The sequence below is a fragment of the Apteryx mantelli genome, unplaced genomic scaffold (genome assembly GCF_036417845.1).
Source record: "Apteryx mantelli isolate bAptMan1 unplaced genomic scaffold, bAptMan1.hap1 HAP1_SCAFFOLD_20, whole genome shotgun sequence".
Taxonomy (NCBI): domain Eukaryota; kingdom Metazoa; phylum Chordata; class Aves; order Apterygiformes; family Apterygidae; genus Apteryx; species Apteryx mantelli.
Window position 1 is genome coordinate 34,416 of NW_027118553.1, and position 23,749 is coordinate 58,164.

Sequence of the window (23,749 nt, forward strand, 5' to 3'; positions counted from 1 at the left end):
AATTCCCTCTGGAACACCAGGGCTATTTCCTACTCGGGTTGCGCTGCCCAGGTCTTTCTATTTGTCTTCTTGTTAGGAGGAGAGTATTCTCTCCTAACAGTCATGGCCTATGACCGCTACGTTGCCATCTGCAAACCCCTGCACTACGGGATCCTCATGGGCAGCAGAGCTTGTGTCAAAATGGCAGCAGCTGCCTGGGGGACTTGTTTTCTCAATGCTCTCCTGCACACTGGAAACACATTTTCAATACCACTCTGCCAAGGCAATGCTGTGGACCAGTTCTTCTGTGAAGTTCCCCAGATCCTCAAGATCTCCTGCTCTGACTCCTACCTCAGGGAAGTTGGGCTTACTGTGGTTAGTCTTTGTTTAATTTTGGGGTGTTTTGTTTTCATTGTGCTGTCCTACGTGCAGATCTTCAGTGCTGTGCTGAGGATCCCCTCTGAGCAGGGCCGGCGCAAAGCCTTTTCCATGTGCCTGCCTCACCTGGCCGTGGTCTCCCTGTTTGTCAGCACCTCATTTTTTGCCTACCTGAAGCCCCCCTCCCTCTCCTCGCCAGCTCTGGATCTGGCGGTGGCTGTTCTGTACTCAGTGGTTCCTCCAACAGTGAACCCGCTCATCTACAGCATGAGGAACAAGGAGCTCAAAGATGCCCTGAGAAAAGTGATTTCATGGAGATTTTTCAGCAGTGGTAACATTGCCATTTCTCTCCACAAATGACTCCCACTGTATCCCATACCAGGACTGTACATTGTTTGTTCACTGTATTTTTATTATTACTATTATTCTTATTATTATTTGTTGTCATGTTGCTACACAAATGCTTGGATTCATTCCACCTTTACTGAGACTGCTCTGGCTCACCTGATGCCTATATAAAATTGTGTTCAATTAATAATAACTTGGTGAGAGCTCCCTCCCTCACAGTATCTCTGTAATAAAGTAGCTTCTACCCAGTGCAGTGCCTGAAGGCTGGGCTTTTCTTCCAAAGCTGGTGTCAAGAACAGGCCCAAGGAATTGCACCCCAGAGGGGCCTGCTGCACAGGGATCTCCATGGGTTTAGAAGCACAAAGCTCATAATCATGTTATGATTTCTTAGAGACCAAGGGCTGGATTTAGGACTCACCCATCTCTGTCCAGTAACAGTGGAGATGAATTGTCAGTGATGATGTACACACCCAGGGCTGCTCCACATGTTAAAGTGCAGTGTCAGATGCCCATCCTCCTGGAGGGGAATCTGGAGGTGCCAGGAGAGCTCCGGGAATCTCCTGGGACAGTGTGCGCCTGGGGTGGGCAGTGAGTGGAGCCTCACAAAGGGAGAGGTCCTCCAACCTTAAAGGTAAAGCACTAAACTTAGGTATCTGCAGGCAAAAGAGGACTCCGCAGTCCCAGGAGAGGCAGTGAGGACCCAGTGGGCACCAGGAAGGGAGACTTCGAAGTGATTCATGTCATCGCGAATGAAATACCATGGGCAGGATCTAGAGGAACAAGTGGACACAACTAGTATCCTTGGAAATGCTCCATAGTCCCTCCAAGCATTTGTCACATCTGCAGACCCCTGGAGGGTTTAGAAGCCCTGATCCCCATTTGGTTGGATCTGCCTCCCACCCTGACTAGCACAGCCAGTGCAAAGTCACCCTGTGGCCCTGTGGCCCCACAGCCCGCTTGCTGTGCAGAGCAGCACCGTTAGCTCAGGGCCCTGCAGGAGAACAGGGGATGGGATGTGGGAATGGCCAGCAAGATCAGAGGAGGGATTGGGAGAGATGAGAAGGAAGCGGAACTGGGCTTGAAAGTGTCTTGGAGAGAAAAAATGTTGACATTTAATCCAAGACAATGTACAGAGTGTGGGTACACTAAAGCGAGCTCACAGTGCAGAGCCAGAAGGCCTTGCTGTGCTGGCCCTCCACATGGTCTGGGAAGTGCCTGAAGAAGGATTAATGCTCCCCACGCTCCCAGCTTATAGTGCCATCATCCCTCCTGACGGGTGGCACCAAAAAGAAAGTTGTGACCCTTTGTTAGAGCTTGCATTAAAGGAAGCAGGAGCCATATCATTTTGCTGCTGTCCCTCAGGCCCTGTCCCCAGCACACGTCCTTGAGACAATCTCTCCCACCCTGTGTGCTGGTCCTTACCGCAAGGCACCCCCAGACAAGGCTCCATGCACAGCTGCAGGACTGGAGCCCTGCCAGGATGAGCCCTCTCCTGGGTCCTCTGCAGGGCTGGCAGGGAACATGCAAAGGAGGTCCTGGGGCTGTCTACTGGGCCTGTAGACCACCCTCCTCCCATGGGGGCCCTCAAGCTGGTTGCCTCAGGGCAAAGATCCAGCCCAGCTTGTTGTTGCATGAACAGAGAGGAGAAATTGCCCCAGGAAACTCCTCCTAGATCCAGCCCCTCATACCAGCCATTTCCAGCACTGGCCATTCCCCATGGCGCTGGTGAGGGGTGATCTTGGAATGTGACCAGCTCCATCTGCCTGCTGGGCTCAGCACCTGTATGGGGGGAATGGCCACCCTGCCTGGCCCCTCTCCCTGGGCCCAGACCCCAGCAGACCCCAGAGCATGGTCTTCACCTAACCCTGGGGGGACAGGATCAGGGCAGGGGCTGGGCAGGGGCTGTGGACTGGTGGGAAGCTGCCAGGCAGGAGGGCCATAGGGGACGAGGCACCGAGGGCTGTCATGGGGTGCATGCTGGGGAGAATTTCCCCACCCTGACTGCACCCTGTCCTGTGCAGTGCCTGCACAGTGGGGCCATGTGCAGGGCAGTAGGACTGGGCTGTTGTAGGGATGGGGCGCAGACGGAAACCAAGACACTCAAGGAAGCTCCCGATACTCGTGGAGGCAACTCACTTCTGCTAGACAGGCCGGGGGTCTCTTGGGTGCTGTAGCCACCGGCACTGCCTGCCAGGACTCCCAGACCCAGGACAGGTGGTTGGTGCTGAGCACCGCAGTTCATGGTGCCACCTCTCCTGTGTCACCATCCTCTCTCAGGAACACCTCCACGTGCATCACTCCCTGCCAGGGTGTAGAGAGGAGCTGCTGGAGGTCTTCTGTTCTCACCCCTGATGCCCCTGGCTCTGCCCTGGCTTCAGCCCACCGGCTCTACCCTGGGTCACTGGCCTGCCCTTATATCTCCATACATTATCCTCTGAGACCATGTAGGGACCTCAAGCACATAGCTCTGCTTGGAGCTGGCCACCACAGGCCACCTGCACAGTCCCAGGAGATCCCAGTAAGGCTGTGCTTGGAGGTGAGGTTGTGATTGTCCTCGGTCAAAGTAGATGAGATGGTCTGGCTGGGGGCCAAGGGCAGGAAAGGACAAGAGACAATAAGGAGAAGATGCACTAAAGCAAATTGCAAAAGAGTTTAACAAAAAAATAAAGAAATAACCAAGATGGTTGAGCAGCACTGGGGCAGGGGCCAGGAGATTTTTAAAAACACTCCTGGAGAAAGCAGTTACCAACCTGATCTAACTGTAAAGTTAGCCCAGCTCAGAGCAGATTGTGGTCCTGGAGATCTCCAGCAGTCCCTCCCAACCCAAATCCTCTAGGAGGAAGGGGCTGGAAGGCAGAGTCAGGGGCAGGGGACACTGTTGTGGTTTTGAGGCCTTGCTGGCATTTGTACTGCCTGGTCAAGCCTGTCCTCAGAGTTACACAGTGAGTGAGTTCATCCTCCAAAGGAGTCTCTGCTCCATGGGCAACAGGAGTCAAACCAGTGCAGGGAGACTGCAGAAAAGTTCTCAGGAACACACCAGGCATTCAGCCCCCTTCGACTGCTGAGGTGTCCCCAGACTGGTGCTTTGCATCCTGGGTCTGAAGGGCTGAGAAATCTTTAGAGCCAGAGCAGATGGGTGTCCCATCTCCTGGGCTCATGGGTTACCTCCCTGCCGGGCTGTATTCCCAGCCAGAGGGGACGCAGGCTTCACCCTGGGGAAATGTAGGAGAGCCCAGTCTCATCTAGAGGAGCGGGGTCCCACCACACCTGCTGGGTGGCCAGGCCTGCAGCCTGCAGACCCCACTCTGTTCCCCATAGACTTGCTGCATGGGGCTGGAGGGTGCCCAGCAGCAAGGTAGGCATGCCTGGGGGTCTGGTGCCATGGGGTGGTGGCCTTTGGACCAGCCTCTGTCTGTAAGGGACTCAGGAGCTTCTCCGCCTCCATGTTAGTGGCAAAGTTAGTGTTGCAGCTTCTTCTCTCTGGAGAGCTGAGGATATAATTCTCTGGAGAAGGGGAAAAAGGAAAGCCTTTTGTCCGTGGGACTTATACCACCCTGTCAACCCTCTGCTGTCTTCTCCTGCTCTGTCACCCCAGAAATCCTATGGCAGGGACATTTTTGGGCTTCTGACCCTGCTTTGAGCAGCAGGTTGCACTACAGGCCTCCTGTGGTCCCTTCAGCCTAAATTATCCTAAAATTATCCTAAATTATCCTAAAAGACTGTGATCTCAGGCCCCATTTCAAGCACAAAGCAAATGTCTCTGGGACATGAGTCATTTGGGCTTTATGTGACCATTATGTGACATTACCCTGGAAAATTCTTTGCATCCACCTTTAACCACATACAAGTCCATTGCCTGGATCCCCTCAGTGGTAAGGGGAGAAATGCAGGCTTTTCTGCAGCCTGAGTTCCCTACCTCTTTAGTTGTGCCTCTAGGTAGATGGTGCCATCCTCCCCTTTCTTTCTTGCCTGAAGCTCAGCCTGGATGGGAATGTGAATGTGGAGGTTGGCTGTCACTGCAATGGCCATGAGATGGTGGAGAGGTAAAAGGAATAAGAGAATCGCTGCCCTGGACTGCAGCAGAGAGGATTTCATCTTGTTCAGGATCTGCTTGTCAGGATCCCACAGGTGACTGCCCTGGAGGGCAGAGGAGCCTTGCAGCCCTCTTGGATCTTCAGAAACAATGTCCTTGAAGCACAGGAAAAGTCTAGTCTGCAGGAAAGTCCATCAGGGCCTGGCCTAAGGCTGGCATGGATGAGCAGGGACTTTGTGATTTAGGACTTGAAAAGGCAGAAGGAAGTGCACAGAGGGCTGGAGGGGAATGGGCCATCCAGGAAGAAGACACAGCTATTGCCTGTGGTGGAAGGATGCCGTTAGGCAAGCCAAAGCTCAGCTGGAGCTAGCAAGAGATGGAGAGGGCAACCAGAAGGGCTTCTGTAAATACATGGGCAGCACAAGGAAGGCAGCCAGCCAAGGAAAATGTGGTCTCCCTGCTCAGTGGGGCAGGGGACGTAGTGACAAAGACAGGGGAAAGGCTGAAGAGCTCATTGTCTCTTTCACCTTGTCTTTTACTGGTATTGTCCACTGCCAGGCCTCCCTGGCCCCCAAGTCCTTTGGTAGCATCTGTGTTAGCAAAGCCTCACCCATGGCAGAGGAAGACGCAGCTGGGGAGGACTTTTGTCAACTGGGCACACACAAATCCATGGGACCAGACGGGGAGCACCCCCGGGTGCAGGGAGAGGTGTCCGGAGTCATTGCAACGCTGCTGTTGATCGTCTTTTCAAGGTCAGGGTAATCAGGGAGGTTCCTGATGACTGGGAAAAGGCAGACATCACACCCAAAGGCAGACCCACACTCCAGAAGGGCAAGAGGGAGGATCTGGGGAACAACATGCTGGTCCTCTTCATCTCAGTCCCTGGGAAAGTGATGGAGCAAATCCTCCTGGAAACCATCTCCAAGCCTATGAAGGACAAGGCCTGGAAGAGGCACCATGGGTTGACCAAGGGGAAATGGAAAGCATGCCTGACCAACCTGATTGCCTTCTACCATCAGATGAATGGCTTTGTGCACAAGGGGAAAGCAGGGGATTTTGTGAACCTTCCCTTTAGCAAGGCCTTTGGCACAATGTCCCTATAGGCAAATTGTTGAGATCTGCACGGGATCATTGGACCATGGGGAAGGTGGAAGACTGGCTGGACCATCAGGCTGAAACGCTGTGATCAGTGGTACAAGTTCCAAGTGGCAGCCGGTTACTAGTGGCATTCCTCAGTGATCAACATGTGGGGCAGGACTGTTTAACATCTTGATGAATGGCCTGCACAGTGGATGGAGCACACTCTCTGCACCTTTGTGGACAATGCATAACTGGGGGGATCCCCTGGGCAACCTCATCTAGCTCCCTCTTCATTGACTAGGTTGGCTAGGACTAGATGACGTCCAGAGGTCTCGCCCACCCTAAGTGCTGTGATTCAGTGAACCATTCCCTGGAGTGCTCTGTAAAGGCAGAGGAAGAAGAAAGGAGAGAGAGGCAGAAGAAGAGATCTGAAACATGTCCATTTAAATAAAGTAGTTCCTCAGAACAAAATTTCTCCCTGCAGAGGATTGCCAGCAAATGTATTTTGATGAATACTGTATCTATCTATATATGTATGCTCGCATAGACAAATTCCTGTAGTGCACGAACATGGTGCTGCCAATTAATAAGAAAGAAATAAAATACTTGGCAAAGGTAAAAACTGTGTGAAGTTCTGGAAATGAGGATTTTTTTGTCAATTATTGCATTGAAGAGTTTTTAGAGAGTCCTTTGAAGAATTCCTTTAACATGGGCATGTTGAGATTTGTGCAAATTAGGCCACCCAAAAATAGAGCATGTCCTTGAAGCTGGTCACCCTGCTTTCCTCACCAGTAGAGAGATCCCAACACATCAGAGTGCAACGTACTCTGTGCAAAGAGTGAGGGGTGGCACAGACAGCCATGGGCAGGGGGTGGTCTTCTGAGCACTGGGCTCTGTGTGAGAAACAAAAGTATCCTGTTTAGTGGTGTAGGCCTGATTATAACAGAAAAGTTTAGAAAAGGACATTAAAGAGGAAACAAGAAAGAAATTAAGACAAAGACTGAAAGCAAAGAAATGTTTTGTTATACTTTACAGCTTTTCCTTTTTTTTTTTTTTTCTGTTCTCATTGTCTTTCTTGATTTGTTCTGTTTTAGTACACTAGCGTTCCAGGGAGATTATGCATTATCCTTTTGTCTGAAAAGGAAAGAGATTTTCAGAACTGGGGTGGGATGCAGTCACAGGGTCATGGGTGGCTGGTGCCATTGCAGGTGCCCTGGTCCCCACTGCCCAGCCTCCCTCTGCAGCTCTGAGGGGCTCTGGTCTCCCGCAGGTCCCTGTGAGAGCTGCCAGGCCCAGGCAGGTGCCTCAGAAACACCGGGGCCTCTCCAAGTGCCACTGGGTGCTTGTGGTTGGACAGCTGAGCTCTGCCTGGAAAGGTGAAGAGCTGTCTCAACATTTCAAAAATATGAGCTCGCCTTCATCAGCTGCAATGATTGACTAATTTTAATGTCAATGTTTTCCTATGATGAAAGAGTGGAAATCTCCAGGAAGGGTATTAATCTGGGGAGAAGAAATATTGATCTGCCCTTGACCTTGTGTTTCCATTCCTCTATTAGGCTATGGATGCAATCTCAGTAATCTCTCACATATTTCCATATGTCCCAGTTAATCATTTCTAAAGGCATCTTTGCATCAGACCATCTGGACATATGCATTTTCCCTTGTTTCCCAGTTTTCCTCCTCCCCTTACTCTTTATCATTCAGGTACATCTCAGCTCTCCAGTTGCTGCTCTGAGCTGCTGGGAGTCTGAAGCTTGCCTCGTCTTTCAACAGTCTCATTGTCTCTTCAGCCAGCTCCTTTGTTCTGTTTCTTGTCTATTCTTTCCTATCTATCTGTGGAAAACATTTCAAGGAAGGTTACGTCTTGTGGGCAGTGGAGCTCACTGGAGGCACCTTGGACTTGACATACAGTTGAGGAGTGTCTTTTATCTTTTATTCACCTGTTCCAAATTTTATTTTTGATTGATTGCAATTAAGAGAAAATGCCTGTGTCTGCTTGCAGCTAGTTCTCTAAGGAAAGCAGGGGGGAATTGGTGCACATGAGCTGTAACATTCAGCTGCAGCCTTGAGTGGCAAAAGGTTAGATTTGAACAAGAGTGATCTAAGTCCCCAGTGACTGATGAGGGCAATGGCAGGGCTGGGGATGTGGGGAGGAAAGTTGTCCATACGTGTCTCTTATCAAAAATATTGCTTTTCCTACATATCCAGACTTCATTAGGAGACACTGTGGGTCAGTATGAATTAGAGAATGTGGGTATTGCTTATTCTGAGAACTGAAGAATAAAGACAGCTTAAGAAGCAGACATCTTTCTTTTCAGGTGCTCATTGAAATCTGCCTAGTTGTCAATACACTCCTGCAAACTTTCCAATTAGCGACAGCACAAAAATTGAAGAGCTGAGGAAAATTATGGGGAGAGGCATGGCTCCTTGGGGTGTTTTGCACTTTAATGACCGCTTGGGTGTATTTGTTGCTGAGCCCATGAACCTCAGATGCTGAGAGGACACTGAACAAACCTCTCAAGAAGTTAAAGTCGGAAGGAAATCCCAAAGTTTCCTGGCACATTAACAGGTCCCACTGAGGGCCTTTATCAACAAAGGCTCCCCAGGGGCTGATTAGAGCAGAAGGTTGGAGGCCCTGATTGCAGGTAGGCAGAAGCAATGTGCAGGTGGCTGTGATGCCAAGTCAACCTTGATGTGTGTTATCAAGCAGAGTGACCAGGCACTGACAGCCAGCCCCTGGGAAGGGTGGTGCTTTCCATCATGCATTGCTCAGAGCACTTCCTGGGGGCAGTGTGAGGGTGGGGGTGCACAGTGCCAAGTGCAGGACCATGATATGGCACCTCCTGGGCTCCCAAGGGACAAGGAGGCAGCAAGGCCACAGTGCTTCATGGAAACAACTTCTCATAGGCCTTGGTGGCAGAGACGCCAGCCATAGTCAAAAGGACAAAGATCTCAGTTCTGTTGGGAGCTTTCAGCCTTGGCATTGCTCTCGGCCATCTCTACCACAGGTGTCCTGTCCTTTCCCATGCCTGTGCCTGTTTCCCTGCAGACCCTAGACACCCAAGCTGCTTCCCCACCTTGCTCTCACCCCGTGATCTCCCCACCTCTCCTGATGTCTTCCTGTCCTCACCTACTTTTCCTTGAAACACCAAGCCAGGGGCTGATCACAGACTCCCTCTGGGCGACCTCTAGCACCACAGCACTACCCTGCCAGTGACATTTTCATTTCCTAAGTCACAGCTAAAACCCACAAGCTGCTCTTGGTGGCTTTTCCTCCTTCTCATGCTCTTTCCCACTACCAAGAGAAGCTCCATCATCTCTGAAACCACCCTTCAAGCAGTCACAGGCTCCTACTCTACTGCCCTTTGCCTCCACTTCAGCAGCATAAAGAAGCCCAGGTCCCTCAACCTCTCCTCATGGATGGGATTATTCCTTCCTAGGCACAGGACCTGACACTTCTCTTGTAAATCTTCATAAGGTATCTGTCGTGTGAATCACCCGAGTTTCTCAAGATCCTTCTGGACAGAAGCTCCTCTCTGTCAAAACAAAACAAGACAAAAACAAACAAACAAACAAAAACAGCGTGACTGGAATAAGGGTGAGCAGCGGTGGGCTGTATGAGAAGGGATTAGGATGGTAAAAGAGACAGACTTTAAAGGGGGGAAAGGAAGAAAAAAAATTAAAAGTGAAGGAAAGGATTGATCAAGGCTGTTTGGGGGATTCCTGCCAAGTAGCCCTGCATCTGAGCAATTCTGGCTGGAGGAGAAGAAGAAAGCTGGCCTGCTTCCACTGTCACAGGGCACCCGAGTGCTTTCCCTGATATTGACAAGAGAAGAAAGCGAGTGGGAAGAATTACGCACACCTTCCAGATGGAAGGGACCTCAGGAGGTCTCTAGGCCAATCTGCTTGCTCACAGCAGGGTCATCTCTGGGGTTAGACCAGGTTGCTCTGGGCTTCATCCAGTCTGGCCCTGGGAAACACCAAGGGAGGCAAGTGCACAGCCTCTCTGGGCAACCAGGTCCAATGCTTGACCATCTTTGTAGTGGAAAAGCTTTTCCTTATCTCCTGCACGAATGTCTCTTCTTCCAACTTGTGCTCATTGTCTCTTGTCCTCTCACCATGCACCCTGGTGAAGAGCCTGGCTCCATTTTCTTGATGACCTCCTCGTAGCCATTGGAAGGGTGCTATGAGATCCCTCCAAAGGCATCTCTTCTCCAAGTTGAACCAGCCCCATTTCCTCACAGAGCAAGTGCTCCAGCTCCCCAACTATTGTGAGGGCCCTCGGCCGAATCGCTCCCAGTTATCAGCCTCTTTCTTGTTCTGGGAACTCAAACCTGGATGCAGTGTTCTAGATGTGGTCTAATGAATACTGACTAGAAGGTGATCACCATTTCCCTTGACCTCCTGGCTCTGCTTCTGCTCATACAGCTTTTATTTTGTCTCTGTGCCCCAGGACCCTCAGGTCATTTTTCACAGAGCTGCTCCCAGGCACTCAGGCCCCAGCCTGTAACACAGAGGAGTGTTGGTTTATCCCGGGTGCAAGACCTGGCATTTGTCTTTGTTGAATTTCATGGGGTTCCTGACAGCCCATTCCTCCTGCCTGTCTAGGTCCCTGTCAATGGCAGCCCTCAAGCATAGGACTGGGCCCCTACCTGACTCCGGTCTGGGGTCATCTACAAGCATGATGAGTGTTGCCTCTTGTGTGTGACTGATAAATGAACAACAGAACAAGTTCCTGGAGCAACCCCATGGTGCTGCACTTCTCCCTGGCCTCCAGGAAGAGTACTGCCCATTCACCACTGCCCTCTGAGCATGATCATCCAAGCAGCTTTTTACCCATCCGGTGGTCTGCTCTTCTAGACTGTAACGTTGTAACGTGCATGCAAGAATATTGTGGGAGACAGTGTCAAACACCTTGCTAAAGTCTAGTTAAAGGACATTTACTCTTCTCCACCCACAAATACAGTTATTTATTCATAGCAGGCAATCAGGATGGTGAGGCATAGTTTACCCTGGGTGAATGCATGCTAACTGTTCCCAGGCACCTTCTTCTCCTTCATGTGCCCAGAAATGTGATCTGAGAGGAATTGCTCCATGACTCACTCCTCACCAAAGGGAGGCTGAACTGCCTGCAGCTCCCCAGGGTGTCCTGTTGCCCTTTTTTGAAGATGGATGTAACATTTGCCTTTCTCCAGTCATTAGGACTTCATCCCGTCTCCACAACCTTTCAAAGATGATAGCAAGTGGCCTTGCAATTGACAGCAGTCAGCTCTCACAGCATCCTCGTATGCAGCCTATCCAAACTCATTGACTTGTACAGTTTGAGTTCTCATAAGTAATCCCTCACTAACCTCATCCACTGTTGGCTGTTTCTCTCCTCTGGAGTCCTGACTCAAGGCACAGCCCAGGAAACCTTGCTTGTGAAAACTCAAGCTAACAAGGGGTTGAGTTCTTCAGACCTACCTGCATCTGCTGCTACAAGATTCCCTTTCCCATTTAGCAGTGAGGCCATATTCTACTTTTTATTCTTTGAGTCTTACTGAAGCAGTAGCAGCTCATCTTCATGCCCTTGACATCCCCTGCAAGTGTCAATTCTAGGGAAGCTTTTCTTCCCTAACACCATTCCTATGGCACTGGACAATATTTCTTAATTCTTCCATTGCAGCCTCTCCCTCCTTCTGCTTCCAGCATGCTGCCCTGTTGCCCTGGAGCTAAGGTGTGAGGTCCCTGTTTAGCCAAGTTGGTCCCCTGAGGTGTCTGCTAGTTTTACTGAGTATTGGGAAGGCCCATCCTTGTGCTTGGCAGGTCTGTCCTTAAAGACCTGCTGGCTTTCCTGAGCTCCTGGGCCCTTGAGAGCAGCATCCCATGGGTTCCCCACCAATCCCCTGAACAGGCCAAAGTCTTCTCCTCTGAAGTCCAGGGTCTGTACTCTGCTACCGTCCTTCCTCACTCCCTTCATGATCTGGGACTCTACTTTTTCATGGTCACGGTAGACAAGGCTGACACTGACTCTCCCATCCCTGATCAGTTCCTCCCTGTTTCAAACTTCCAGATACAAGAAAGCATCACCCTTATTGGCCCATGTGGCAGCTGTGTGAAGCAGTTGTCCTTGATGCCCTCCAGAAACCTCCTTGACTGCTTGCACTCTGCTGCTTGCCCTTCCAGTTCATGTCACAGAATCACAGAATGGGTGAGGTTGGAAGGGACCTCTGGAGATCACCTAGTGCAACCCCCCTGATCAAGCAGGGTCACCTAGAGCACATTGCACAGGATTGCATCCAGGCATGTTTTGAATATCTCCAGAGAAGGAGACTCCACAACCTCTCTGGGCAACCTGTTCCAGTGCTCTGTCACCCTCACAGTGAAGAAATTTTTCCTCATGTTCAGATGGAACTGTCTGTGTTTCAGTTTGCGCCTGTTGCCTCGCAGCCTGTTGCTGGGCACCACTGAAAAGTCTGGCTCCATCCTCTTGACACCCTCCCTTCAGATATTTGTACAAATTAATAAGATCTCCTCTCAGCCTTCTCTTCTTCAGGCTCAACAGGCCCAGCTCTCTCAGTCTTTCCTCATAAGAGAGATGCTCCAGTCCCCTAATCATCTTCGTAGCCCTTCGCTGGACTTGCTCCAGTAGTGCCACATCCCTCTTGTACTGGGGAGCCCAGAACTGGATGCAGTACTCCAGATGTGGCCTCAGCAGGGCTGAGTAGAGGGGGAGAATCACCTCCCTCGACCTGCTGGCAACACTCTTCCTCATGCACCCCAGGATACCATTGGCCACCTTGGCCACAAGGGCACATTGCTGCCTCATGCTTAACTTGGTGTCCACCAGCACTCCCAGGTCCTTCTCTGCACAGCTGTTTTCTAGCAGGTCAACCCCCACCCTGTACTAGTGCATGGGGTTATTCCTCCCTAGCTGCAGGACCCTGCACTTGCCTTTGTTGAACTTCATGAGGTTCCTCTCCACCCAGCTCTCCAGCCTGTCCAGGTCTCTCTGAATGGCAGCACAGCCCTCTGGTGTATTGGCCACTCCTGCCAGTTTTGTATCATCAGCAAACTTGCTGAGGGTGCACTCTGTGCCTTCATCCAGGTCATTGATGAAGAAGTTGAACAAGACTGGACCCAGTACTGACCCCTGGGGGACACCGCTAGCTACAGGCCTCCAACTAGACTCTGCACTGCTGATCACAACCCTCTGAGCTCTGCCATTCAGCCAGTTCTCAAGCCACCTCTCTGTCCACTCATCTAACCCACACTTCCTGAGCGTGTCTATGAGGATGTTATTGGAGACAGTGTCAAAAGCCTTGCTGAAGTCTAGGTAGACAACATCCACTGCTCTCCCCTCATCTACCCAGGCAGTCATTCCATCATAGAAGTCTATCAGGTTGGTTAGGCATGATTTCCCCTTGGTGAAGCCATGCTGACTACCCCGATCACCTTCTTTTCCTCCACATGCTTGGAGATGGCCTCCAGGATGAGCTGCTCCATCAGCTTTCCAGGGATGGAGGTGAGGCTGACTGGCCTGTAGTTTCCCTGCGTCCTCCTTCTTGCCCTTTTTGAAGACTGGGGTGACATTGGCTTTCTTCCAGTCTTCAGGCACCTCTCCTGTTCTCCAGGACATTTCAAAGATGATGGAGAGTGGCCTAGCAATAACGTCCGCCAGCTCCCTCAGCACTCGTGGGTGCATCCCATCGGGGCCCATGGATTTGTGGGTGTCAAGTTTGCTTAAATGATCTCTAACCCGATCCTCCTCCACCAAGGGAAAGTCTTCCTTTCTCCAGGCTTTCTCTCTTGTCTCCAGGCTCTGGGGTTCCTGAGGGCTGGCCTGAGCAGTAAAGACTGAAGCAAAGAAGGCATTCAGTAACTCTGCCTTCTCTGTATCCTTCGTCACCAGGGCACCCATCCCATTCAGCAAAGGGCCCACATTTTCCCTAGTCTTCCTCTTGCTGCTGATGTATTTGAAGAAGCCCTTCTTGCTGTCCTTGACATCTCTCGCCAGATTTAATTCCAAATGGGCCTTAGCCTTCCTTGTTGCATCCCTGCATACTCTGACAATATTCCTATATTCCTCCCTGTTACAGGTCTGAATGGATATGGTATTTTCGCAGAATTCCAGGATTGCTGAGATTGGAAGAGTCCTCTGAAGAGCATGTGGGGCAACCCCCCCCCCCCGCTCAGGCAACACAGCGTTGCAGCTCACAGGTCAGCCTCAGTTCCCTCCAGTACCTCCCCTGTGCAATCACCTGTGCACACAGTCAGGGTGAACTATTCTGTGTAGTTTCTAAACGTCACAGCATGCAGCAAGCCACTCAGCATCTCAGTAATGCTTTATATCATTTCTGGAATGATTCTTGCCGTGTTTTCACCTGACTGTAAAATGCGCCCACACAACTGACCCAGCCCCAATTGACAGAGGTGGTCATGTGATCAGGAGACACAGACAGCTAGAGAGAGGTGACCACAGGAAAATGGGCAGAGAGATGATGAGAGACATAAGCTGGTGACGAGAGGCTGGCCTGGAAATTTGCCCAAGAATTAGGCAAAGATGAGAAGGGACAAAAATCAGAGAGGGAGGAAAAGAATGTTTGATAAATAGCTAGACAGGCACACAAAGTGATCTCTGGGGGTGTAGGCAGAAAAGATGCTCAGTTGGCTTAAGTATCAGATATCAGAAAAGTTAGGAATACAAGAATATATCATGCACAGACAGATATTTGTCATTTGCAGAAAGAAAACAAAATCAGTGTTTCTATGATGTAGTAGTAAAATCTAAAATGTCATTATAGAAGTATATGGGAGGTATTTGTAAGATCTGGATCTATTTTAGAATTTCATTTTGTCAAAAAATGTGAGACATTTACTTAGAAGCATGGTATCTGATTTCTTTTTTCTTTAGCAGGCGTTTGCATGCTTTTCATTTCTAGACAGCGTCTTTTCTTTCAGAAGCTGAACTATATCTTTGGGGGGAGGAAAGGAAAATAAGCTATTAAAGATAATCAGTAGACAAAATGAACAAAAAACATATCTTTTCAATGTGAATGACAACAATTAAGCCTTGCCCCAAAATAACTAGGGGAATGTTTGGGCTTGTCAAGAAAGAAGAATGAAAACAGAAAAATGTGTTTCCTATATTTGTTTGCTGTATTTTATTATTATTTTTTTTTTAGCCAGCAGAAAAAGAATAGAGAAATGAAGCAGAAGACCGCTGGTGTCCATCTCTTTTGAGATTTTTTCAACATCGTAGGCTTGACAAGAGTTTCCAAGAAGTCCCTAGTACAGGTCTGAATGGATGTGGCATTTTCACAGAATCACAGGATCGCTGAGGTTGGCAGGGTCCTCTGAAGAGCATCTGGGCCAACCTCCCTGTTCAGGCTAGGTCAGCTACAGCAGGTTACCCAAGACCTTGTCCAATTGGGTTTTGAATCTCTCCAAGGATGGAGAGTCCACAGCCTCTCTGGGGTTCCAGTGTTCAACCTCCCTCACAGTGAAGAAGTGTTTCCTTGTGTTCAGATGGAATTTCTTGTGTTTCAGTCTGTGCCCATTGCCTCTTGTCCTGGCACTGGGAACCACTGAGCAGAGTCTGCCCCATCCTCTTTACACCCTCCCATCACATATTTATAACCATTGATAAGATCCTCCTTGAGCCTTCCCTTCTCCAGACTGGACAGGCCCAGCTCTCTCAACCTCTCCTCATATGACAGATGCTCCAGTCCCTTAATCATCTTTGTGGCCCTCTGCTGGACTTGCTCCAGAAAGTCCATGTCTTGTACTTGGGAGGCAGAACTGAACACAATACTCCAGATGTGGCCTCACCAGTGCTGAGCAGAGGGGAAGGATGACCTCACTTGACCGGCTGGCAATGCTCTGTCTGATACAGACCAGGATACCGTTGGCTGCCTTTGCCACAAGGGCACATTGCTGGCTCATGGTCAACTCACAGTCCACCAGAAGCCCCAGGTGCTTCTCTGCAGAGCTGCTTTCCAGCTGGTTGGCCCCCAGCCTGTACTGGTGCATGGGGTTCTTCCTCCCCAGATGCAGGACTTAGCACTTCCATTTATTCAACTTTGTGAGGTTCCTCTCTGCCCATCTCTCCAGCCTGTTGAGGTCCCTCTGAATGGCAGCACAGCCCTCTGGTGTATGAGCCACTCCTCCCACTTTTGTGTCATCTTTAAACTTGCAGAGGGGACATTTGGTCGCCTCATCCAAGTCATTGATGAAGCTGTTAAACAGTATCAGCTCCAGTATTGGTCCCTGGGGTCACCACTAGTGGCTGGCCTCCAGCTGGACTCTGTGCAACTGATGACAACCCTCTGAGCCCAGTACTTCAGCCAGTTGTCAATTCACCTCATTGACCACTTATCTAGCCCATACTTCATTGGCTAGTATATGAGGATGTTAAGGGCAACAGTGCTGAAAGCTTTACTGAAGTCAAGGTAGACAACATCCGCTGCTCTCCTCTCATCCACGGAGCCAGTCACCTCATCATAGAAAGCTAATTAAACATGATTTCTCCTTTGTAAATCCATGCTGACTTCTCCCAGTCACCCTCCTGTCCTTCACGTGTCTGGAAATAATATCTAGGAATAGTTGCTCCATCATCTTCCCAGGGATCGAGGTGAGGCTGACCTCCCTGTGGTTTCTTGGATCCTCCTTCTTCTCCTTCTTGAAGATAGGGGTGACATTTTCTTTCTTCTAGTGCTCAGGAACCTCTCCCAGGCAACATGACCTTTCAAAGATCCATCATCACTCACAGGTGCATCCCATCAGCACCCCTGGTCTTGTGTAGGTCCGGTTTGTTTGAGTGTTCCCTAACCCGATCCTTTTCCACCAAAGGAAAGTCTTCATTGCTCTGGACTGCCTTTTGATCTCAGGGGCCTTGGCTTCCTGAGGGCTGGTCTTACCAGTAAAGCCTGAGGTGAAGAAGGAAATCAGTACCTCTGCCTTTTCTGTGTCCTTTGTCAGGAGGGCCTCTGCTACATTTAGCAGCGGGTCCACATTTTCCCTGGTCTTCATCCTGCTTACGTACTTGTAGAAGCCTTTCTTTGTCCCCTTAACGTTTGTATCCTGTTTGAACACCAGGTGGGCTTTTGGTTTCCTAACCAATCCCTGCATGCTTGGACCATGTCTCTGTATTCCTCCTGGGTCATCTGTCCTTGCTTCCAGCTCTTGTACACTTGCTTTCCATGCCTGAGTTTTGTCAGGAGCTCTTTGTTCATCCATGCAGACCTGCTGCTGCCTATGCAGCATTTCCTGCTTCTTGGGATTGACCATTCTTGATTTTGGAGTAGGGGATCCTTGCAAAATCAGCCCGCTCTCTTGGACCCCTCTTCCCTCCAGGGCCAGATCCCATGGCACTCTTCCAAGAAGGCCAAAGTCAGCTCTCCTTAAGTCCAGGGCTGATTCTGCTTTTTGCCCTGCTCTCTCCTTCAGGGTCCTGAACTGCACCATCTTGTGGTTGCTGCAGCCAAGGCTGTCCCCAGCTACCACATCCCCAACCAGATCTTCCTTTTTTGTAAGCATGAGGTCCAGTACAGCTCCTCTCCTTGTTGGCTCTTTGATCACCCGTATCAGGAAGTTGCCTTCAGTGCACTCCAGAAACCTCCTGGACTGCTTGTGCCCTGCTGTATTGTCCCTCCAGTAGATATCGGAGTGGTTCATTGTTGGGGCCCTTGCGGTGCTTCAGAACAATAATCTATATGAGATATAAAGCATGGAACTAACACTGTTTAGGATTAATTGCTTAGCACAACTTGCTTAGCATTAGTAGCTAAATTTACTGAAGCCTTAGGCCTCAGGCTATAGCCACTGCTACGTGCTTTGAAGTAGTTTTACCAAGGACACTGGTGCAGCTGGGAATGATACATCCTGAGAAAGTACAGATAAGCTAGCAGAAGCCAGTGGGAACCAAGGTTAAGGGCTAGACAGCTTTGCTAAACAAGCAGCAAGGTACAAGGCATGACCGCTGTGTGCGTGATCGGTGCAATGATTGGCTACCTGTGACATAATCTGTATGAACCACAAATCAAGGGCCAGAGTGCCGAATACCTGTACTTATAAAATGGGCAAATTGCTGAATAAAGATGGAATTGAACCTGCATTCTGTGAATGCGTATGATTCATTCCCGTCACTCCCGCGGACCGTGACAGTTCATGTCCCCCATGAGGACCAGTGCCTGTGAAAGTGAGGCTTCTTCCAATTGCCTGAAGAAGGCCTCATCTATTTCTTTTTCCTGATGTGGTGATCTGTAGCAGACACCCACTACCATGTCACCCATGCTGGTCTGCCCACTAATCTGGACCCATAAGTTCTCAGCTGGCCTCTCACCCATCTCGGCAGAGCTCCAGGCTTCCCTGCTGCTCTCACACACAAAGGCAGCTCCCCCTCCTCACCTTCCCAGCCTGTCCTTCCTAAAGAGCTTCTATCCACCCATCACAGCATTCCAGTTGTGTGAGCTATCCCACCACATTCCCACGATCCCAGTGAGATCATAGCCCTGTAACTGCACACAGACTAATTCCTCCTCTTTTTTTTTTTCCTTTTCTTTTCTTTTTTTCCCCCATGCTGCATGTGCTAGTGTGCAGGCACTTCAGAGAGGCACCCTAGCATACTGACTTCCCAGAAAGGACATGGGAGCTTTCAGGCACTGGACCAAACTAGACACACGCATGTCCATGGGAGCAGGAGAATGTCCTTGTGAGGTTGTTCACCTTCATCCTGGAAAGGTCATGATGCTCAGGAAGTGGAAGTGATGGCTGCAAAAAGGCAAACACCACACCCACCTTCAAGCAGAGCAGTAACCAGGGGCAGGGCACAGCTGGACAAGTGCACTGAGCAGCAGCATTTTTACATGGCACTACTCCCTTTCGTCATCCCTCCTCTCCATTTTCCCACACTGTCTCCTCTTTGATTCAGCTTCATCTCTTCCTCTCCCTGCCTTTGGCCCATGCAGTACAATTCCTGTAATTAATGGGATACTTTTATTTCCTTGTGATCAGTGAAAGAGTCCTGCTGGACCCTCTGCAGGGTTATACTGGGGAAGTTCCTTCAATGCCCATCATCAGTGACCTGAGAATTACAGTCTCTGTCACCTACTGCTTGATACTCTGGAGGGTCTGGTTGCTATTCAGAGGGACCTCAACGTGCTGAAGAATGGGGCTTATAGGAGCCTCCTGAAATTCAGCTAAGGCAAGTGTGGTGTCCTGCACCTGGGGTGTAGTAACCCCACTAGCCTTATGCAAAGGGTCCACTGAGGGCCAAGTGTTGAGAACACAGCTTTGCAGAAGAGGACCTGGGGCTCTTGGTGAGCAAGCTGAAGAGGAGTCACCAGTGTGCTCCGGTGGCCAAGGCCATCAGCCTAGTTTGGACTCCTAAGATGCCGCTGGCTAAGGGTGTTGAGCTCTGTGGGCAACCAGGCCCCAAAGCCCACCCCACCATGAGCTCTGGAGGAGAGCTGGCTAAAGGCATTCCCGCAGGGAAGGAAGGCTCAGGAGGGAAGCCAGCTCCTCCAAGGGAAAAGGAATTGGACAAGGCATGGCTGTCCTCATCTCCTTAAAAGAAGGTGAGGAGTAAGGAGCAGAAATGCAGCTGGAGCCAGGGGAACAGAAATGGAGCGGGGGCTTGCTGATTCCCTAGGGGCGGGGAAGAGAAGGGTACGGGGAGGGAGATCCAAGGCATTGCTTGCACCTCTTGTTTTAGCCCTTCAAAACAGGAACTGTCCACCTCACCCCAGCCCCTCCTGCTCCTCTTGCAACCAGAGAAACCTTGGCCTCTTACCTAGCCAGCCCATCTGCTGCATCCCCAGCTGGTTCCTGAGGCCATGCCTGACCAGAGGAGAAGTTGGGTGGGAGTAATACATAAAGCCCTGTCACAAAGGACACTTCACTCGTAAGAGGGAAGCAGCACTATGTTTATTGCGGTAAGATAGTGACTTAACAAAATTCAGTCATAAATAAGAATGATTTAACGAGGTTCAATTGGCAATTCACTCAGTTATTTACTGCATGAAGGACAGGGTCAGATGCACGTGCAACGGAGACCCTCCCGTTGAGTCATGAGGTTCAGAAAGGACCCCCTTGCTTTCCAAAATCCTGAGAGGAGCCTAGGTGTGGCTGGATCCAATCTTAGTCTCAGACTTGGTAAACGGTTCATGTCTAAATGAGTATGTGTGAAAGGGACCCTCCTGTTGAGCCACAAAGCTCAGACTGGACCCCCTTGCTTTCCAGACCTCCCCTCGGAGAAGCCTGGGTGCAGCTGGATCCAGTCCTAGTCCCAGACTTGGTCAATGGTTTATGCCTAAAGGAGTGTGTGTGAAGAAGACCCTCCCATTGAGTCACGAGGTTCAGAAAGGACCCCCTTGCTTTCTAAACTCCTTCAGAGAGGAGCCTAGGTGCGGCTGTATCTGATCCTAGTCTCAGACTTGGTCAACTGTTTATGTCTAAAGGATTATGTGCACAATTAATCAGAGATATAACTCAGTAAAGTTTTGCAAAGTTTGCAAAAGTTCACTATTAATCACTTACCAAGGATCTGTCATGGATAAGGAATCTCTCAGCCCCGAGGAGTAACCTTGAGAGGCGTCCCTGCTCAAGAGGAGGTTCTGCAGTGCAGCCCACTGTCATGCAGGAGAGCTCAATGGGCTCTGGGCTGCCCTCTATTGATGGGGGAGGGAGATGATTGACTCATAGTCATATTTGCATGCTAGACGGGTCTTAGTTGGCACATGCTTAATTAGTCCCTGCCTACGTGCTGTGTCAGGTTGAGGGGGAGAGAGCACACCAGTGTCGGGGAAAGGAGCACACCATCACAAGCCCCCAAAATGGAGAGGGTCCATTTTTCTGCTGGAAGGGCAATGGAAGGGAACCTTTACTGAAAGCTGATACTGGCCCTGGAAATAGACAACACTGAGGGAGTTGGATCCCATCCCTGGGACCCACAGCAAGAAAGATGGCCCCATGTTTGCACCTGGAAGGCACTCACATGTCTTTCCAAATTCCTGCTTCTATCTTCTTAATGAAAAACAAAACAAAACAAAACAAAACTTGAAGCTCTCAGCCACTGAAATATGTAAAACCACGATCCCTTTATTATGAAGGAAAATGCAGAGCCATGGCATTTTTCACATTCGGTTCTAAATAAGAATCTTTTTCTCCAAGGATCTTTCCCTTTCATGCCTGTGCCACTCCACAGCCAGTCTCAATGCTAAGCACTTCTGAAGGTGTCCCTGGTAGCCAGCATTTGCCTTTGTGAAAGAGCTGGAAGAGATTTGTGCTCAGTGTCAACCACCTAGCATGAGCTCTGAGTGCAGGCCAGAGCTTTCCTAAGGGCTTTCCTCAGGGCCTCCCTGACCTCCCTGTTCCACAGGCTGTAGATGAGGGGATTGACCAGGGGTGTGAGGACGGTGTAGAAGAAGGAGAACGCTTTGTTGAGCTGCCTCAGCAGGGGTGTTCTGGGCATCAGGTAGACAATGATGAGGGTGCCATAGAAAACAGTGACAATGATGACCTGAGAGGAGCAGGTGGAGAAGGCCTTTTGCCTGCCCACGCTGGATGGGATCCTCAAGATGGCAGCTATGATGCACACGTAGGAGGCCAGGTTGGACAGGAAAGGGAGGACTAGATTAAAGACAGCTAGTGTGAAAGTTACCAGTCTGGCCGCATTGGTGTCACTGCAGGCAACCTCTAGCAATGGGGTAAAATCACAGAAGAAGTGGTCAATCACCTTGAGGCCACAGAACCTTAAACGGGATACGAAAGAAGTGACTACCATAGAGGTAAAGAATCCCACTAGCCAAGACGCTGCTGCCAGCTGTAGAGAGACCTTCCAGGTCATGAGGCTGGCATAGAGCAGGGGCTGGCAGATGGCCAAGTACTGATCATAGGACATCATGGCCAGCAGGTAACACTCACTGACTAAAAAATAGCCAAAGAAGTAGAACTGAGCCATACAGCTGTGAGCAGAGATGGTCCTGTCCCCAGTCAGGAAGCTGGCCAGCAGCCAGGAGAGGATGGTGGAGCTGTAGCAGGTCTCCAAGGAGGACAGATTGCCCAGGAAGAAGTACATGGGGGTGTGCAGATGCCGGTCTGCCGCCACCAGCAGAACTATGAGGATGTTTGCAGCCATTGTTACCAAGTAGATGATGAGCGAGAGGAGGAAGAAAGGTGTCTGGAGCGAGGGGACATTGCCCATTCCCAGCAGTATAAAATCCACTGGTGATGTATGATTGTCCCATTCCCCTTTCTCCATGCAGCGCCACAGGTCCCTCATTCCTCTTTTGCCAGCAAGGCAACCTACAAGAAAGAACATTTGCTTCATTCTTTCCTTCTTGTAAAGAAGAATCATGAAGGACTTTGCTGTCAGAGAGAACATGGATTCTGGCACTTCTCTGACTACATTTGTGTTCCCTTTATGGCCTCCATGCCTAGTGAAAGGAGGGAACTAGGGTCTTCCAGAGAGTTAGAGAGAGTTTTCTCCCCCTCTACTCAGCCCTGGTGAGGCCACATCTGGAGTACTGCGTCCAGTTCTGGGCTCCCCAGTACAAGAGGGATCTGGCACTACTGGAGCAAGTCCAGCGAAGGGCCACAAAGATGATTAGGGGACTGGAGCATCTCTCTTATGAGGAAAGGCTGAGAGAGCTTGGCCTGTTTAGCTTGGAGAAGAGAAGGCTGAGAGGAGATCTTATCAACGTGTACAAGTATCTGAAGGGAGGGTGTCGAGAGGATGGGACCAGACTCTTTTCAGTGGTGCCGAGCGACAGGACGCGAGGCAATGGGCACAAACTGAAACACAGACACTTCCATCTTAACATGAGGAAAAACTTTTTCACTGTGAGGGTGACAGAGCACTGGAACAGGTTGCCCAGAGAGGTGGTGGAGTCTCCTTCTCTGGAGATATTCAAAACGCGCCTGGATGCAATCCTGTGCAATGTGCTCTAGGTGACCCTGCTTGAGCAGGGGGGTTGGACTAGATGATCTCCAGAGGTCCCTTCCAACCTCAGCGATTCTGTGATTCTGTGATTCTGTAAAGCAGGCATCTAAAGAGAAGCCCCTCCTAGGAGAACCACAGAGGTGAGCTGTCCCGCGGAGGTGCTCATTTCATGCTTGGAGTGGAGTTAGAGGAGAGAAAGCATTTGCTCAGACTGTGACAGTGAGTGTGTCACAGGATGGGTGTCTCAATGGTGAGCGGTGGGTGAGGTTAGGGAGGAGCATTGTTCCCAACCTGTTTGCGGTAAATGCCTAGGACATGCCTGGGGGCACGGCCAAGGAATGTCCCTGCCTGAGAAACACAGCCCTCTGCTTGGATCCTACCTCCCAGGTGAAGTGTTGGTGCCCCTCGCCAAGGTTCTGGGCTGGCTCAGGAGCAGAAATCTCTAACTCTGCGCCGACCGGCAAGCTCCCTGGGACTCTGCTGAGCTAACAAGGGAGTCGGAAGAAATGTGTGGAGGGAAGAGGGAACTGGAGGAGAAGACTCCCAGGCAGGGAAATGCCCATCACCTTTCTCACCCATAGATGCCACCATGCAAAACCTCAGCAGCTAAAAAGGAACAGACCGGACTCAGAAGACACAGCACAAACCTGTAGTCCTCAGGATGAGGTGCTGACCTTTGCACTGATGGTGCCGGGCAATGATGATCCAGATCGGGGTCTCATCCTCTGCCTCTTCCCCACCACGTCCTTCTCTTCCCTGAGCTCTCTGCAAACAACCACCCAGGGCTCAGGCATTGCTCTGCCCTTGCTGTCTTCTTCCAGCAGCACCTGTGGTGCATGTCCAACAACACCTGAATGTCCCCTGCCTTCTGGAGTGTCCTGAGGGTTAAAGCACTAATGAGTCTCTGAAGACTCCTGTTGCAGCTGTTTTCTCCCTAGGGACTGCAGAGAGTGAGCAGTGCAGAACTGGCTCTCAAAGGAGACTGAAACTTCTGAGCTGTTGGAAACTTT

General features: G+C 50.3%; 1 protein-coding gene across 1 annotated transcript; it reads right to left on the reverse strand.

Moving 5' to 3' along the window:
- Positions 1–21,098: 21,098 nt before the first annotated feature.
- On the reverse strand, positions 21,099–22,079 carry LOC136995956 (olfactory receptor 5AP2-like). The gene has a single exon (XM_067316953.1). The coding sequence runs from the start codon at positions 22,077–22,079 to the stop codon at positions 21,099–21,101; it is 981 nt and encodes a 326-aa protein (XP_067173054.1).
- Positions 22,080–23,749: the final 1,670 nt, after the last annotated feature.

Bases quoted from the DNA above. Each gene is read 5' to 3' on its own strand.
- LOC136995956 (XM_067316953.1), bottom strand. From the start codon at position 22,079: ATGAGGGACCTGTGGCGCTGCATGGAGAAAGGGGAATGGGACAATCAT.